Here is a 16,964-nt window from a genome sequence, read left to right as displayed (position 1 = left end):
CCCCTTTCCAGCTTCTCTCTCTACCTCCCACCTACTAGCAAGCCTACCTTTATTTGCCCTGGCCTTCAGCTTTCCCTTTTTCCCTCCCCCTGGCAGCCACTCTCTAGGAAAACTCTGGCCCAGGTGTACAGTGGGGAGCCCACAAGAATGTACCTTACTTTCCCCTATATCCCCCTCTCCAGACCATTTTCTTTCTCTCCTCCTGGTAGCCCCCATATCCCATCCCCCTTCCCTGTTTCCTTCTCTCTTACTAGCCACCAACCAACTTACCTTTTATCTGCTCCCCACGTCCAGCTATATTTATTTTTTGTTCATTTATATCCTACCTTTCTTCACAGCGGGGACCCAAAGTAGCTTACATCATTCTCCTCCATTATATCTTCACAACAACCATATGAGGTAGGTTAAGCTGAGAGCATATGATTGGTAGCCTGGTTCAGGATCACCCAGTGTGCTTCCATGGCAGAGTGGGGATTTGAATGTGGCTTCCCAGATATCAGTCTGAAACTCTAACCACTATACCACACTAGTTTTCATGTTGCAGCAGCTGCCACAAAGTATAAAGCAGCTAGGCCTGGGTAAGTTGTGTGGTAGCATGTTACCAGGCCTGGCTCCAATGAGTCCTTCCTCAAAGACCAAAACAATTCTGGAAAGCTGATGTCCCTTTACTGACAGAAACCAAGTCTTGAATGCTGGCAATATTGTTGTGGTTGCCTAGCAATGGTGACAGAGATCTCAGAGGGCATTTGTTTCTAAAAGCTACAGGCAGTGCTTCTTTTATTTCAGGAGGAGTTTAGCACTCTGGTGTACTTTTTAAAAAAAGATTTCATTTTTTTCCTGCAAACCTGGGGCTTTTCTCAGATTTGTAGAAAGATTTATGTGGTCTATTCATGGCCCTAGTCTCCGGATTTAAGTATCCACAGATGGGGCCATGTTGACAGATATATTGAGGATAGTTACAAGAATGGGCACAGTAATAAGACCAACGAAAAAAGGAAAAAGAACGGTGACAATTTAGCGCTTGGTATTATATTCATAAATCATAATATACAATAACAGAAAATAAGTAATATATATAGTGAATGTAGACGGTGGTCCCCGGAATGGTGTGCCGTTTCGACAATGATCTTCTTCTGAACAAGGGTGTGTACAAAAACTGTCTTTCAACAATTCATTTCTCTTGGTGACGTATTGGAAATATACTGTTGATTCACTTTATCATGAGGCTATGCTTACAGCTATGTTCTTCAATGGGAGGCATTCAGCAATTATAGCCCATTGAAGAACATAGCTGGAAGCATAGCCTCATGATGAAGTGAATCAACAGTATATTTCCAATACGTCACCAAGAGAAATATATTACTTATTTTTTGTTATTTTATATTATGGTTTACGAATATAATACCAAGCGCTAAATTGTCACAGATATATTGAGGAGACAAGACATTTCCTTACCATTCAGTCCAGGCTTTCAGTAGTTTCCAGTTCAAAGATTTCTGAGCATGAACAATCTTGCTGTATTGTGCAATCCTAAATAGAGTTACTGCTAAACAGAATTCTAAGGCCAATGGACTTAGAAGAGTATAACTCTGCTTAGGATTGCACTGTTAACCATCTTGGAGGATATCCAGTGATATTCTTATCTTCTAGCAATGCACGTAGTCTATTTAAAAATTCCAGCTATTGAACCGTGTCACTTGGCAGTGAGTTCCACAGATCAGTGTTTATGTTGTGTAGAAATCCTCTTCTCTTTGGCTTGTTATTTTCACCAGCTGCTCTTTCATTCTTTCTTGTTTTGCATCAAAGAGGAACTTTGCATTTCTCCAACTCTTTCATGTTCTATGCTCTTTTATGCTTCTGCTAAGACACCTCTATCCCTGCTGGAAAAGCCCTCATCTTTTCATCCTCCCTTCTGCACTCCCAAGGATTTTGTTGCTTTTTGTGCCTCTAATAGTACAATTAATTTTTTTCAAAAGGGAGGCAACCATAATTATACAAGACTACACAAGTACTGTTGCTTTACAGGGTGCCATTTAAATATTTTTCTCTCTAACTTGCAGCACAACACATCCAAAGTTAAGAACTTTAATGTTCTGTTAATTTCTACTGTTAGAGATATCAAGCAAATTCTTAACTTAGGGCTGTAACATTTGGTTGATCAGTTAGTATAATCTATTTAAAAGTTTTTGCTCAGTTACAAAAGAATTTTGATTAAAATCCTATCCTGAAGGCATATTTTAAAAATAATTGTTTTAAATAAAATTACTTACCAAATCCATTTCAGCAGGAACTATCTTAGAAGAGGCGTTCTCCCTTCTCTCACACTGAGGAGGGAAATGCATCTACAAAGTGCCTGCTACCATATGGGCATCATCTGAAAACAAGCAACATTATTTTGTTCTTTGTAACTATTTTATTAATATGAAAAGCATATAAACAAATTAGTTAAATCTCATACAAGTACATAACTTTCTTCAGTTAGGCAATGACTCTTGTTTAAAAGTCTCACAAGTCAGCTAAGAGTTCTTATCTTTGGCTGGACTGATCCCAACCTTTGGTATTTTGGAAGACACTAGCATACCCTGTAAATAAATTTAAATAAATTAGTTGTTCTACCAACAATCTCTCAGTTTCCCAGATTTCCTAGGTTTTTAAAGAGCTTTTATTAGAAGATTTTGTCAAAGTGTCTAGATAAACAGGATAGCACGAATGGTTGGAAACTAGGACACATGCCAGTCAATAGCACAAACAGTTCATAAAGAATGCAACCTTGTGTTGCAAACATTGGTACTTTAGGAACACACTGCAATAAACCGAAATGTAGTATAGATTAGGGGGAGAGCAGAAGAGGGAAGAGGAAGAAGAAGCAGAAGAAGAAGATTGGATTTATACCTCACCCTTCACTACCCAAGGGAGTCTCAGAGTGGCTTACAAACTCCTTTCCCTTCCCCTCCCCACAACAGACACCCTGCGAGGTAGGTGGGGCTGAGAGAGCTCTGGCAGAAACTGCTCTTTTTCAAGAACAGCTGGGCCAGAACTATGACTTGCCCAAGGTCATCCAGCAGGTGCAAGTGGAAGAGTGGGGAATCAAACCCGGTTCTCCCAGATTACAGTCTGCACACTTAACCACTACACCAAACTGGGGAGAAGACCCAGGTCCAGCCCCACCACCACCATGAAATTTATTGGGTGATATCTCTTTCAGCCTGTCTTACCACACTGGCTTGTTAAATGGAGAAGAGGAATACCAGTTATGATTGTCTTAGCACCTTGGAGGAAGGGCAAGATAAAATGCAATAAACATCTGAATCCAAGTGGATCAAGTGAACAATGAGGTTGCTGCTCGTTACAGGCATAGCATTTGATGACATGTCTGATTCCATTCCTAACCCAGTAAAACAGGAAGGGGCATGGAACAATAATTACAAGACTTTGCAAGCCCCACCTTTCTGAGCATCTCTAACTAAGGAGTTGGGGCCCATTTGCAGTGGGCAACATTTATTATTTATTAGCTTTTTTTAAAAAAAAACCCCTGCATTCTGCCACGTCTACAGGCAGCTTACAACACTTAAACAAATTATAAAACCAGACAGTTAATTAAAAAAAAATCAAACCAGAACACATTTACAGTATTAATTGAAGGCTATTTGGGAGAAAGATTGGGTGAGTCTCCGTAGGGAAGGAGCAGTGCAGTTTTGGTCCCACTGCTGCAAATATCCTGTTATGTTATGAAACACTGTTTCTAGGCAGTCTGTGACTTTAGTGAAGCTATTGTCAGACCACTGATCTATAACTAAGTATTGCCTACTGTACCAGGCAGTGGCTCTTTACAGTCAGACAGAGGTCTTTCCCAGATCTGTTACCTCAAATCCTTTAGCCAGAGATGTGATAGGATGCAGAAGCCTGAACCCAGCACTTCAAGCATGCAATATATCCAGCCCCGTAGCTAAGGATTTTTTAGGGAGGGGGCCTTGGGGGGGCCTGCCTGCTAATCCAATCAAAGGCTCCAGGGCAAGGGCTGCAACGGCTGCAGCTTCCCTCCCTCTTCCTCCTCCCCTCCTGCAAGGGCAGGCCTTCCCTGTGCAGCGTCCGGGTCCAGCGCCCTCCCTCCCCAAGGAGCCGCAGTGCCTCTTCCCACGGCACAACACCAGGGGCAGCCTCTGAAATCCCTGCCCTTGTCCTCCATGCCAGCAATCAAGGGGAGTTGGGGTTGGGGAGCCAAGGCTCAGGAAAGGGCCCCATAAAAACTGCTAGGGGGCCGGGCCCCGTGGGCCCCATGTTAGCTACAGGCCTGAATATATCTGTACTCTCAGTTCAGCCCGTACATACCTGGTAAGTGACTTTGTTAAAAATATGGGCGCACCTAACCCAGAACTCCCACAGCGTCATCTTGCTAGACCTTCAGCTGCAGTCCCTTTAATGTGGTGGTGTTAGCTTTATATCTCCCAGTTAACCCTGCTAAATTAGACAAATAATGTGTGGAGTGATGTTGCAGGTGTACTAATTCATATGCAATCAAGGCCTCTGTCCCTAAAGAACTGACTTCTCTTGATTTAAAGTTTAAAGACTTCACCTACTTGGGAGAATTCTGGCAAACTTACATGAGAGAAAATTCAGATAGGTATGTTACTACCCCCTGGGAGACTGAGACAACAGGAAAACATGAACAGGAAGAAATGTCCTATCTGATTGAATAAGTATGAAAATCTAGTGGTACTTTTAGATAATTTTTTTAATTTGTAAAGCATAAGATTCTGTAACTCCTGTTCTGTAAAGGAAAATATTCTTAAAGCTACAATTTATTAAAGGATTATTAATTATTCTCTAGAAAGATTAAGACAGCCACACTCGAATAAGTGTTATTTGATGAAGTGAAGGTGAATATTTTGTGGACAACTACTGCTGTTCAGCTTCCACCAGTAAGGCTGTGTGAAATCCTCCTTTCGGCTTTGACCTTGTGCGTCTGAATCTTGACCACAAACCATATCAGTCTTCCCGAAAGTGCAAAAGGCAACACTTTATATCAAGGTGCTTGAGTGGGAGCAGTAAGGTTACTTTTGCTTGCAGAGTAACTCCTTGGTGCCTCTCTCAAGAAATCTGTAATGCAAGGCTTGAGCAAAGAGTTGCTTCTTTGTACTTTTGCAGTGTAATAAGCAACATGGATGTTTTGTGATTTCCTCCTTGATCTCACCAGTCCCCCTAACCCCTTTACTTTCCAGAACCCTTACACTTGCACAGTTATCTGATACTTATGAAGGGGAAGGATTTTTTTTTTTTAAGATCCCAGGGAAGATATTCTGCTGGCCTGTAGACAAGGGGATGACTGTGTGTGTAGGAAAGAAGACAATGATTATTACAGGAAAATGGGCAAAGGGTATGTATGTGAGTGAGAGAGTGCTATGTCGAGTGTCCCAAATGGGCTCTACTACAGTGAACGACACTTCTCTCCCTGATTTTCTATTAGTCAAAACTGGCAAATTAAGGGTTTGTGACTAAGATCATTATCAAACCATAAGCTGCTGCAGTTTCTGGTGCTATTATTTTTCTCTGTCTTTTTTAGTCTGCAGTGAAGAGTTCACATAAAGCTTTTTTCCAGAGGCCAAATGAAATGCTAAAGCTTTCCCAGTTACTGGTCTAGCAAATGGATTTCTTTATTTAACAGGTGCCTTACCCTTCTCCCTCTGCCCCACAAGAGGTCTGCATACTAATCAGGTGTGGCTCCTCTTCTCTAAAACAGCTTATTCCAAGTGGAGAACAATCTAATTGGCAACCTCTACTCTGAGGACAGACCAATATTTATGTATGTATCTATTTCTATAGATAGATATAAACCTGATCCCTAGCAACTTACAATTTATATTTCAACAAAAGGAGAGAAGAAAGAGGATCTTGTAATTTCTATCTGACATCCACATTGTTCAACTCTTCACGGTTGTATAATGGAGGCATATACATGCACACACACATGTACATAATTTGGAAATAGTATTGTTCCAGTATAAATGATCAAAAATGTGCACACCCATCCCAGCTGCAGTCCTGTGCTAGAAAGTGCCATCAGCTCACAGCTGACTTATTGCAACTCTGTGGGGTTTTCAAAGAAAGAGATAACCAGAGGTGGTTTACCATTGCCTGCCTCAGTCCTACTAGATGCAGTGAGGGATGATCAGAGCTTTCTAACATATCATGGGATGAGCAACTATAGGTGTTAGATCTTGCTGGCTTCTCTAGCTTTTGCCAGATAGTCTCTACATTTATAGACCATTGTATCTTACTTAAACCCTAGATATTGCTAAGGTAAAGAACGGACAAGTGCCATTTTTCGCTTGGTTTGTGACAACTGTTGATGCTATACTGGGCAACGTCTAATGGTTTTGTTTTCTTATCTTGGAGTTATTTTTAGTGTGGCGCTGTCCCATTAGCATTTCAGTGGTGGAGCTCAGAAATTCATGAAGAATTAAGAAGCCAAGCAGAAAGGTCCTGTTTTCCAAAATCTGTTTTTACTGGTGAGCTTGGGAGAGAGACTGTAGTTTTATGGGCAAGATAAATTTGACTTGCTCTGCTCAGAAAGCTTCCTGTTTAGCATGATGTATACAAGTTTCTGATCTTTTTTTTTTTGTCTGCTCAAAAACAGACACGTTTACCAGAACAATACACCCGCCTCCCCAGATCCATCCAATTAACAACTTCTCATTAGAGTAGTTAGCATAAATCCCCTTGAGGTAAAATACCCACCTTTTCTGATTTTATACCAAGGCCCAGACACCCCAGTGACTGGACATTTAAAAAACTTGGCCAAGCAGATGAGAGAAATCATGGAAGCCATTTTAATGGCCACGACCTTTTAAGTAGCTATTTTCAAAGTTTTACAGCTTTCCATTTACTGCTCTCTTGTCTGATGACCAAGAGACAGAGGGTTTGATCCCAGCAGGGTGTCTCACTTTCCAGTGTTGCCCTGCCTCACTTATTTCCATAAGTAGGAATGTTCAGACTAAAGATGCAATTAAAATTTCTTTTAAGAATCATTTGGTATTACTGTGAAAAGTTTAAACAAAACCCTCTGCCTAGTCTTTATGGTGGGCTGAGGAAATGTTTGCTTATCAGGCACACCAAGGAATGGAAGACCTGTTCCAGAGGGAAGCTGTTTCCTTGGAGCCATGTGCTCCCTAAGTCTCTCCTTGGATGAATGTTGTTCTGCCCTTAGTGTCACTTTAAAGAAGACTGATGGATGCAGTGTGGGATGTACAAACCTCCACTGGTGTTAGTTCTTCCACTGTAAAAGGATCCTCTGGTAAGAAATTCTGGGGGATGCTTTAGGACCATCTGTGGAGAACATGCTCTTCTGTCATTACGAGAATGGGGCAGAAAACTGGTCAATGCCGCACTATGAAGATTCTAAAAGATTTTTGATGCATTCTGGGGGAGAAGGTGCTAAAATAGTCCGGGATGGCTGAATGTGCTGCCTGGAGAAGGTCTCTTTGTTTCTCTGCACTCTGGCCTTAGGAGCTCATTACACAGTTTCTTCATTTTTCCAATTCCACATTTCTGTATTTTGTGTCCTGTAGTCGGCCGCAGCTCACCCACCTGCCACATGGGTGTGCTCCCTTCATACTGCATTTAAGAGTTTCCTGCATGATGACCACACAGAGGATGGTTGTACAAAACTCGCCAAATGCATTAAGTGCATAATGATCCAAAGGTGCACAGTACCCAAGCCAAGAATTAGAGATCAAGAGACAATCCCATCCCCATCTTCTATAGCAAGCCTTGGCCAACCTCTTAGTATGAGTCTGTGCGTACCTACATGGGAATAAGTCTTTTTAGGCTCAATGGGACCTCCTCCTAAGCAAACATACCATATGCCAGACTTGAAAAGTGCTTAAAGAGGCCAGTTTTCTTGAAGAGAAGTTGGGTAGTGCAAATTTGAACTATCTGGAGCAAAATGATGGGATAAAGGCAAAGGAGGTGGGTGGGATTTTCAAGAACAGGATTTCAGTTAAACTATCTCTTGCTGTGTACTGGATATCCTTTTACTCACCTCAGCCCAGATTCAGATGCTGCTTTCAGCTGGGTCTTCTGTCCCAGTTTCTTTTCTTCCACTACCTTTATTTTTGTACTTTGCCACCAGCTCTGTGAAATGATGAAAGGTAGCCCAAAGGTCTGTTGGTTTGCAACAGGGTTAGGAAGAAGCCTGAGCCATGATACAGAGCACCAGCCTCCCTACCACTTACCATAATAATATTTAGTTTGTATGTGCCCTACTAATAAAATGGCTATCATCATGACTGGCAAAGTAGAGTGAATTCAGAAAATGGTTTGTATGCTGTAAGGAACTCCGTGATTCTGTGTGTGTATTTGTGTGTGGCTCATTGCTCTTAGAACATGGGTTTATACCTTCATTGCAATGGCATTCCTAAATATGGCGCTTTTCTTTTCTCTGTAGGAGTGAATATCAACCATGCAGTCAGGAACCCCTGCTCCTTGTCTCAGGTGTAGGGTGAATGTTATTTTTGGCCACCTTTCAGTCTATCCATAGAATTTAATGGAATTTATTTTGGCCACCTTTTACTCTATCCATAGAATTTAATGGAAGCCATGAAGAACCAGGCTTGCTGATCAGCATAGCTGCATCTTGGGTTCCACACCTTGGTCAGTCAGAGTAGCGGAACTGGGGAGGTGGTACAGCTTTTCCATTGCTAAAAACTCTTAATATGTCTTGTAATTTTTTTCAACAATCCTATAAAGTACAGCAGATTATTTATCAATTCAAATATTTATATCCTGCTATGATGCCCCCATCCACTTCCCTTCCATTTTTCTTTCCCTTTTGTGACTGAGCCACCCTAGTTGTCTGTTTTCTTCTTTCCTGAAGAATTCTGGCTGTCCCACCCTGCCACAATATAATATTTTGGCTGTTTGCTCAGCCCAGGAATCCAAGGAAAGGAATGGGAGCCCCATTTAACTTTTATGACTTAAATGGCACTCAAGAAGTTTTTAGATTCCATATTAACAAAATATTTTATTCAACTTAGAGGGGAAAGGTCAGGTGAAATTGGGTAAAATTTCTTTTTTTCAAATGAGTGTTTTTATTTAACATTTTATAAACAATACATATATTATATACTACGAACTCAAAATAGTTCTGTTTACAAGTTATCATAATAAGTCACCAAACACCAAATCTGTACAAACAAAGCAATACCATACAGCATCTTACATGTTATACACAATTATATTAAAATCAAAGATTTTAAGTTCTTCAGAACCACTTCAAGTTGCATCCAAATATTCTAATACAATGGACCAATCTTCAACAAAAATCTGAACAAGTTGGGTAAATTTTATCCCAGCAAGGGGTAAAATTTCTGAGGTAAAACCAGTTCGTGCATCGACTTTAGTTCTTATGTTTCAGGTCAAAGAGAGTTTCTTAAGCTTTTCACAGTGACTTAAATCTTTATGTTGGGAGGCTTTTGTTCCAGTGTTTCCCCCAAACACTTTAGTACACTTTGTATGAGTATTCTCTAACTCTTTGTTTCCAGAAGGCTGGTACACTCTTTACAGTACCCAACCCCCTTCTCTGAAACACCAGTACTCATCTTGAGGTTTTAACAGGTTTTAACTGACTCTTAAGGTCTCCAACGGCAGTTTCTAACCACACCAGACCAGGGATCTCTTAATTCAGAGCTAACCTTGTTTAACTGGGTAGGGAATTTTCTTCTCCCTCTAGAAGATTGATCCCCTTTCCTTAGCCCGAATGAGAGTCTTCACCTACTTCCCAAACTTCCTTGCCAACTTTCCTCCAGTTCACCGTCTGTGTTGAACTGCTCTCAGCTAAGACTGAAATCAGACTGAATTATCCTCAGCATCCAGGTCAGAAGTCTTTCTCTGCTCAGCTGATGCTAACTAATCAGATCTCTTGGAACAGCCTGTCACTCAAGGCTCTCTGACCCTGTGAAGAGTTAACCCTTCACAGTCCTTTTCTGTTTACACAGCACTTACAAGCTTTTAAAAAGTGAAGTCCGTCACTTGGGTCAGGGTAGTTTTTATTCTTGTGAGGAGGCAAATAACAGAATACCTCAGAAAGTATACATTGAACTAAATAGGTAAAATTAATATGTGAAAAAGGAATGATAGGACAAATCTCACAGGTTTTCTGGTTTCTGTTGGTCCAAAGACAAGGCTAAGAACACTTTGTGAACATGTGTGAACATGTAAGGCCCATTTCATAGAGTGAACAATATACAGGTATAGATGGATAATGTATGTGCTGTTATCTGCACTAATCAGTATTATTCATACATGAGAATCTTAAATGATAACATGGGATGGGGGGGGTAAGAAAGGAAGTGAGAAAATCACATAAGTTAGTAGTCTATAGAATTTTGAGTCTACTTATTTCTGAAAATTCCCTGAAAGTGATTGTGGGCAGCAGCTCATCTCTTCCATATGAAATACCTTGCTCTTCCCTGCAGATGCCCATGTTTTTCATATCCTGATTATAAGGTGTTATGCAATGATGTGAGGCTGAGCAGATTTGCCACAGACATCCTTCCTTCCCTCCTGCCCTCTTCAGGCTGGGAGCAAGCAAGGGCCTAAGCTGACTGCCACCACTATGGTTCTAGCGCTTTACTAGACCTCCAGGCAACTCCCTCTTTTGTCAAGGCATGCTCTGATGTATGGCTGAATTTTTTAAAAAAATGTATGGCTGAATTTGAGGCATGAAGAACAAGAAACAGTTTATTAAACAAATATTATGGCAAGTATAGGATAAAAGTTGTTAAAATGGGGCAGAATTAATACAGGGCAAAACTCACAATTCACAAAGAAAGAAGCTGCTCAGAAAACAGCAAAGCTCCCCGATGGGAATGTCTTATGGGTTGCCAATCTCCAGGTGGGACTTGGAGATCTCCCGCTATTACAGTTGGTCTCCAGATAACCGGGACCAGTTCTTCTGGAGAATATGGCTGTTTTGGAGGGTGGACTCTATGGCATTGTACCCTGCTGAGGTCCCTCCCCTCCTCAAACCCCTTTCTCCTCAGGCTTCACCCCCAACATCTCCAGGAATTTCCTAACCCAAAGCTGGCAACCCTATCTGTCTTATTTTAGTTTCTTCTTTTTTCCTACCTGATCCTGATAGGCCAAACTCAATTAACAGAATACTTCAGGTGTAAGCCCCATGTATAATCAGAAAGCCCTCCCCAAGCCAGTGAAGTGATATATTTGTCAACAGAAAGTGGAAATGCAGAGGGCAAAGCACCAGCTGGGATGATCCTGATCCTCTTTCAGCTGGACAGCATCACAATCATATATCACTTGATAGTGACTTGCTCTCTCCCCATTCTGTAAGGGAAATCAAAATCAGACAGCAAGGTATCAGATTCACTATTAGACTGGAAAACTTCCAGTGGCTGGTGAATATTAGAAATAATTGTGGCTGAATTAGGAACCCTTTCGCTATTTCTGAATGATATAAGGTTTGGGTTGGATCTTCATTCATAAGTTTCCTACTGTACATCCATAGGTTACTGCTTAACTTGCATTAGCCATATTAATCTGTTTTAAGGAAAAGCAACTGTTTTCTATGGGATTTTAACAAATGCATTATGTATTTAATGGACTAGAGCCCACTTTGTTAGAAGCATTAAGTCTAATCCTTGGTTGGCAGAAGGGTGTGTATGGATGTATACATAAATGCAGGGGTCATTTCCTGTGGGAGCACACAGGAGCAGAGCTCCGGTAGTAAGGAGCCCAAACCAGTGATTTGCAGATGCAACAAGTCCCACCCCCTGCTCCCAGCAGCCCTCAGTTGGGCCACGAGGAGCAAGAAGCAGCCAGGTAAGTTGCAGAGCCCCCCCCCCCGCCCGCCTTCAGGTACAAGCTTTACCTCCTCTGTGAGGGCAGATCTGCTCGTTCTCCCCCCGCCCACAGCTAGCAACCCAAAACAGTCCAGTGGCACCTTTAAGACCAAGTTTTATTCAGGTACAAGCTCCCCCTCCTCTGTGAGGACAGATCTGCACATTCCCCCCCCCCCAATAGCTAGCAATTCAAAACAGTCCAGTGGAGCCTAAGTGGTGGGTGTTGCCTTCTGACACACTTCCAGTGATGTCGGGGGTGTGGCATATGCAAATAAGTTATGCTAATGAGCTCCTGCACCTCTTTTTCTACGAAATGACCCCTGCATAAATGAATACAGAGGCGAGAAGTATGTGACATAGAACCAAATGATGAGAGAAATTCAAATGGTAGCAGTATACTTGTAATATTTCTATGCAGAGCCAAGTGTGTGCAGGATAGCAACACAGGTCCCTGCCACACGGGGGGGAAAGGGACGGACTGAAGCGCGGCTTTTGAAAGCCGCACCAAAAGAAACACGCCGCAGCGGGGTCACATTGATCCCCTGAGCCGCGGCGCATTCCCTCCCTGGCACGATCAGATGCCGGGGGAAGGGACGGAGGGGAACGGGAGAATGCCGAACTGCGCATGTCTGAGCATGTGCAGTTCAGGCAGGAGCAGGGGATGTGCCGGCAGAAAGACAGGCCAGCGATCCCACGGCTGGCCTTGATGCGGGAGGCCTGAAAGAACCAGCTAGGTAGATGGTTCATTTTTGATGCGTCTCTTCGGGGGAAAGGCCGGATCGGGGACAGGTGCGAAACGCTGGCCAGATGTTGACGTGGGATCGTGCACAATTACACCTCCCTTTGAAGCCGTGGGTGCAGTCCGTCAGCGCATGATCAGATGCAACTGGGGGGTGAATTGGTTTTTTTGCGTGCCATTTCCCTCCCATGTGCTTATCTGAAGGATCAATGAATCGCACCTCCGCACCGAGGGCTCCCTATGGAGCTTGTGATGATGCGCATACTGCGAAGGGGGGGGAAAACAACAGCACGGAGTCGGGATGGCTTGATCAGACCATCCCGATGCCATGAGAGTGTGCTGGAGTGATCAGACACTGGAAAGTCTGTCCGTGGCCTGTAGCAACCCGTTTACTACTGGTTTTTTTCCCTGGTGTCTTTTAACTCCACTTCTGTGGTGGAGCAGAATGGGTTGCCAACGGTTGTGGGGCGCTTCCCAGATGTTGTTGTCTGATCACGACCTTTAAATCTGCCCAGCATTTGCACCTATGGCGGGTCTAATTGTGCGTATGATCGCAGCCTTAGTCTAAATTAAATAGAATTGACTTTGCAAACAATTTCTGATTTCATGCTAGAGTCTCCCTGTCAAGTCTTTTTGGCGAAAGGGGTTAAAATGCTCTCCCCCTGCTTCCTGAATTTTCCATTTTTCATGTAAACTTATATCCATTTATTCTCTTGCATGGACACAGACCTCTTTGGCTGATGTAAATCCCAGAAGGGTATTGTTGGCAAATAATGGTAAGCATCACTTAGGAAGATGTACAGGTCCAACAACAGTGCAAAAAGTAGTTTGCTGACAAAGCATTTTACAATCCTCAGTACATAGCTGGTATGTTGTGTCAGGCTTAGGGGGTCACAAGCTGTACAGGCCACATCTAGGCAAATTCTTGCACAAGAAGAAAGGCAAGAATGGAGAGTGAAGAGCCCTGTTGTTGAAAGCTGACAGAGACCTGAGATGATTGCAAAAGATGAAATGGAAGAAAGTGCAAACATGAAAGGGGCAGGTGGGGATTAATAGTCCTGGCTTTGGCTTCTTTGATGCAGCTGGAAGCTGCGGTAGTTTTCCCGCAATTCTTATATCCGTGACATTTTATATCGCTTGAGATATATATCGCTTGGAGGTGGAGGTGGTCAGACGGTCCCTCTGTCTTCCGCTTCCTTCGTGCAAAGTACTGTTCATACAGGCGTTTTTGGTTTTTTTGTTTTTTTTTAATCTGGGCATGCGCTCATCTTCCTATGCGCTCGGGTGTACATACAAACTAATAAAAAGACCTTCGCTGTCCTTTCTCCTACCCGCTGGCGGCAAACACCCCCCCCCAACCCAAGCACAGTGCCAGACCCTACTCGGAGTGGGCGAGAGGTTTAGGAGGCGCGAACCCTGTCACCTAACTTTTCACTCCCCTTCGGGCAAGAGGCACTGCCCGGGCTTCCTCCCCTGCCCGGCAGCAGCGGGGGCTTCCCTTCCCAGCCCGCCTCCTTTTCTCTCCCGCGGCGCCTTGCACTGATAAGCGAGGGAGAAGCAGCAGGCGAGGGAGTGGGTCTGTGTATGTGCAGCCGCCGCCATGCGGAGAAGGGACCGGCCGGGTGGGGAGGCGGTGTGGGTAGAACGAGTTGGGAGAGGAGAGCGAGAGCGGCTCTGGCTGGCTAGCTGGCCGGCCAGCCGGCGCACACACCCGGGAGCAGCTTTGAACTCGCTCGCTTTCTCCCAACAAAGTTCCCGGCTCTGTCAGTGCTCAGCAGGTTTTTTCTCTCGTTTGACAGCTGGGCGCAGACGGCGACCTCGGTGGGATCTAAAAGACCAAAATAAAAGCTAGCGCCTGTTTGCACAAGCGCATAGCTAAAACCGGAAACACACACACAAACAAACCAACGGGGGGGAGGGTAGCGCGGTCACGGCGGATTGCTGTCCAGATACCAAAACCGCAGATACAAAACGCGAGATGTCAGAAAACACCTGTTCCAACAGGTGTCAAAAAAACCACGGATAAAAGTTCAGAAACCGCGGGAGTCTGCCGGCTTCGGACCGGGAAGCGGGTTTGCCTATGTAGACAGGAAACTTTACTGCGGGAGAAATCAGCTGCAAGTCCGGGAAATAATGTAGACAGGAAACTTTACTGCGGGAGAAATCAGCTGCGAGTCCCGCACTAAACATCCGTGTGACCACGACCTGAGTCTCTTGTTTCTTCCTCTCTTACTGTTTCTTACCATAGACATCATTCGCAGTGATATTGCCTTGGATAAGCAGAAAGGCTGCAAGATCGCCCAGCACCCAGACATCATGTTAGAGCTGCAGAGGGAAAAGGCAGCTCAGATGCACCTGGTTCTCCTCAAGGAGCAGTTCTCCAACACCTACACCAATCTCACACTAACAGGTAAGGCTGCATCTGCTGAAACTCTGGTACAGAAACGCTGTTTGTTTTGTGACGACAAGAGAGGCTATCGGTGCAAGGCAACCTATTACAAAGCTTTGAAGAAATCATGGCAATATCCTAAATACTCAGCACAAGGTCATTAAGAATGTGTCACAAATTAAAATGTGACCTAGACAGAAACTCCTCATTTGGTGCACAACTGGGATCCCGCCAGTGCTTGAGAATGGCAGAGTGTAAACAAATTGCCCATATCTTATATTAAACTAACGTCTGGTGCCAATTACATAAATAGTGAGAAGAACTGGGGAATTCTGTTTCTCCAAGCTAGATGATTTTAAGTTACAGTAGGAATGGATTTGGCTTCCTTTGTCTATCCATTTTTTGGGCTATGATTGCAGAGGGAAGTCTTGGTCTATGACTACGACCCTGTTAGCACTAAGAATTAACACATATGTTTTAATTGGAAGTGGACAATAGCTGCTGCATGAGGTATATATATTCTTTTTACTCTCACAACATCTCTTCATGGACTATTATCCCACCATCCTAACTGACAACACTCGGTTTCAGCTGAGGCCAAAGTGCTCCAATGTCTTTTAAATGAAAGATGTTGCTCCTCATAAATAATTGTCCCTTATTTCATGCTTCCTAGGCCTAAGCAAGGGTTGGCATTTTCCTTATTGTCCAGAGCCATTCAGTTCTTTAGGCAGTGGCCTAGGGATCAAACAAGTATTTTGCCACATGTCCCAGTCCCTTCACATCCAAGCAGAGACATAGTATTAAAAAAAATTATTTCTCCTTTTTAATCATGTAGTGATTAAAATATATAGGGCTGTCTGGGGACAGACAGAATTGTTTTGTAGGATCTTAGTGGTCCCTTAATTCAAAAATTCTGCTTTCGCATCTCTGACATAAGTCTTCTTGAGAAGTTCAGAATTGGGATGCGCTTTTCTTCAGAGACAGCTGCCATTGCATTTCTGCAAGATTTGCTTGGGTGGGGGCAGAAGGGGAGGGTTAGCAGAAACTCTCTGTCGACTTTTACATGGGTTCTTTGGTGTGAGATGCAGATTTTTGTGTGTGTATGTTTTTAAAAAGTTCTTTTCCCCTCTCTCTGCTCCCATTGGCCTCAGCAGAAGGGATGGAGCAATTACTAAATTTGGTGTCCTTGAAGCCAAAGCGGCACATGCACTTTGGGTGAACCCAGTAAATATTAAAGAGCAAATATAAAAGAGATAATGGCCCAGATGGAGTTGAGTGGCTGTTACTGTTACGGGTGTTGTTTGAATTATCCATGAAATGGGTCCTGAAATGACTGACAGGCTGTGAGGTAAATGGGAGAGTTGCATGAAGCTCGTAAATGGATTATGTCTTGTCTGGCCAGTGAGAGGATGGAACGGAAGGGTCCAGTTCTCCCACCTCTGGCCAGTGGGTGGCAGTGAAAATCCCCACCAAGAGGTATTCAGGTTGTTGCCATGAATCCTCAGAAAAGAGGCTGGGAATAACATTTTCCCCAAGTTTCTCAGGTTTTTGTGACACAAATGTCCAATTTACCTTGGTAGGTAATGGAACCCCTCTTAGCAGGATAGAATCTCATGAAACTAGGAGCTGTCCTAACCTCTTGAAAAAGAAACTTAGCTGTGATGAATTGAGCCTGGCTGATGTTTGAGTAGGATCCCTTCAAGCCATTTCTCATTCTTGGTAACACAATCCCCTTAGCTGTTTATTCCCACTTGAGCTCTTGGAATCTTCCCTGACAACTTGCTTACTCTCCATTAAACAAACTCCCCCCTCCAAGGGAAAGTTCTTTCCCTCCTGCACGGTTCCTCAATGCTGTTTCAAAGAGGCCTAGAGCATTGCTTGCATTTTTTGCCAGGGACCTGATGTCTGTGGGGCACCTGGTTCTTAGGGCTCTTGGCCTTTTAAAGTGTGTTTATGGGGGAGGAAGGAGGAGAATTTCAGC

General features: G+C 43.4%; 1 protein-coding gene across 1 annotated transcript in view; it reads left to right on the top strand.

Moving 5' to 3' along the window:
• The window catches only part of LOC107121129 (inactive heparanase-2-like), a 47,545-nt gene that overhangs the window by 13,307 nt on the left and 17,274 nt on the right, over nt 1-16,964 (top strand). Inside the window, exon 3 of the mRNA XM_015423993.1 lies at nt 14,843-15,004. Within this exon, the coding sequence (XP_015279479.1) occupies nt 14,843-15,004 (162 nt within the window). The remainder of the gene's footprint in view (nt 1-14,842; nt 15,005-16,964) is intronic.

Source organism: Gekko japonicus, unplaced genomic scaffold, assembly GCF_001447785.1.
Source record: "Gekko japonicus isolate JY-2015 unplaced genomic scaffold, Gekko_japonicus_V1.1 scaffold442, whole genome shotgun sequence".
NCBI classification, from domain to species: domain Eukaryota; kingdom Metazoa; phylum Chordata; class Lepidosauria; order Squamata; family Gekkonidae; genus Gekko; species Gekko japonicus.
Note: the sequence above shows the minus strand (reverse complement) of the source record. Positions and strands in the feature narration are given on the sequence as shown.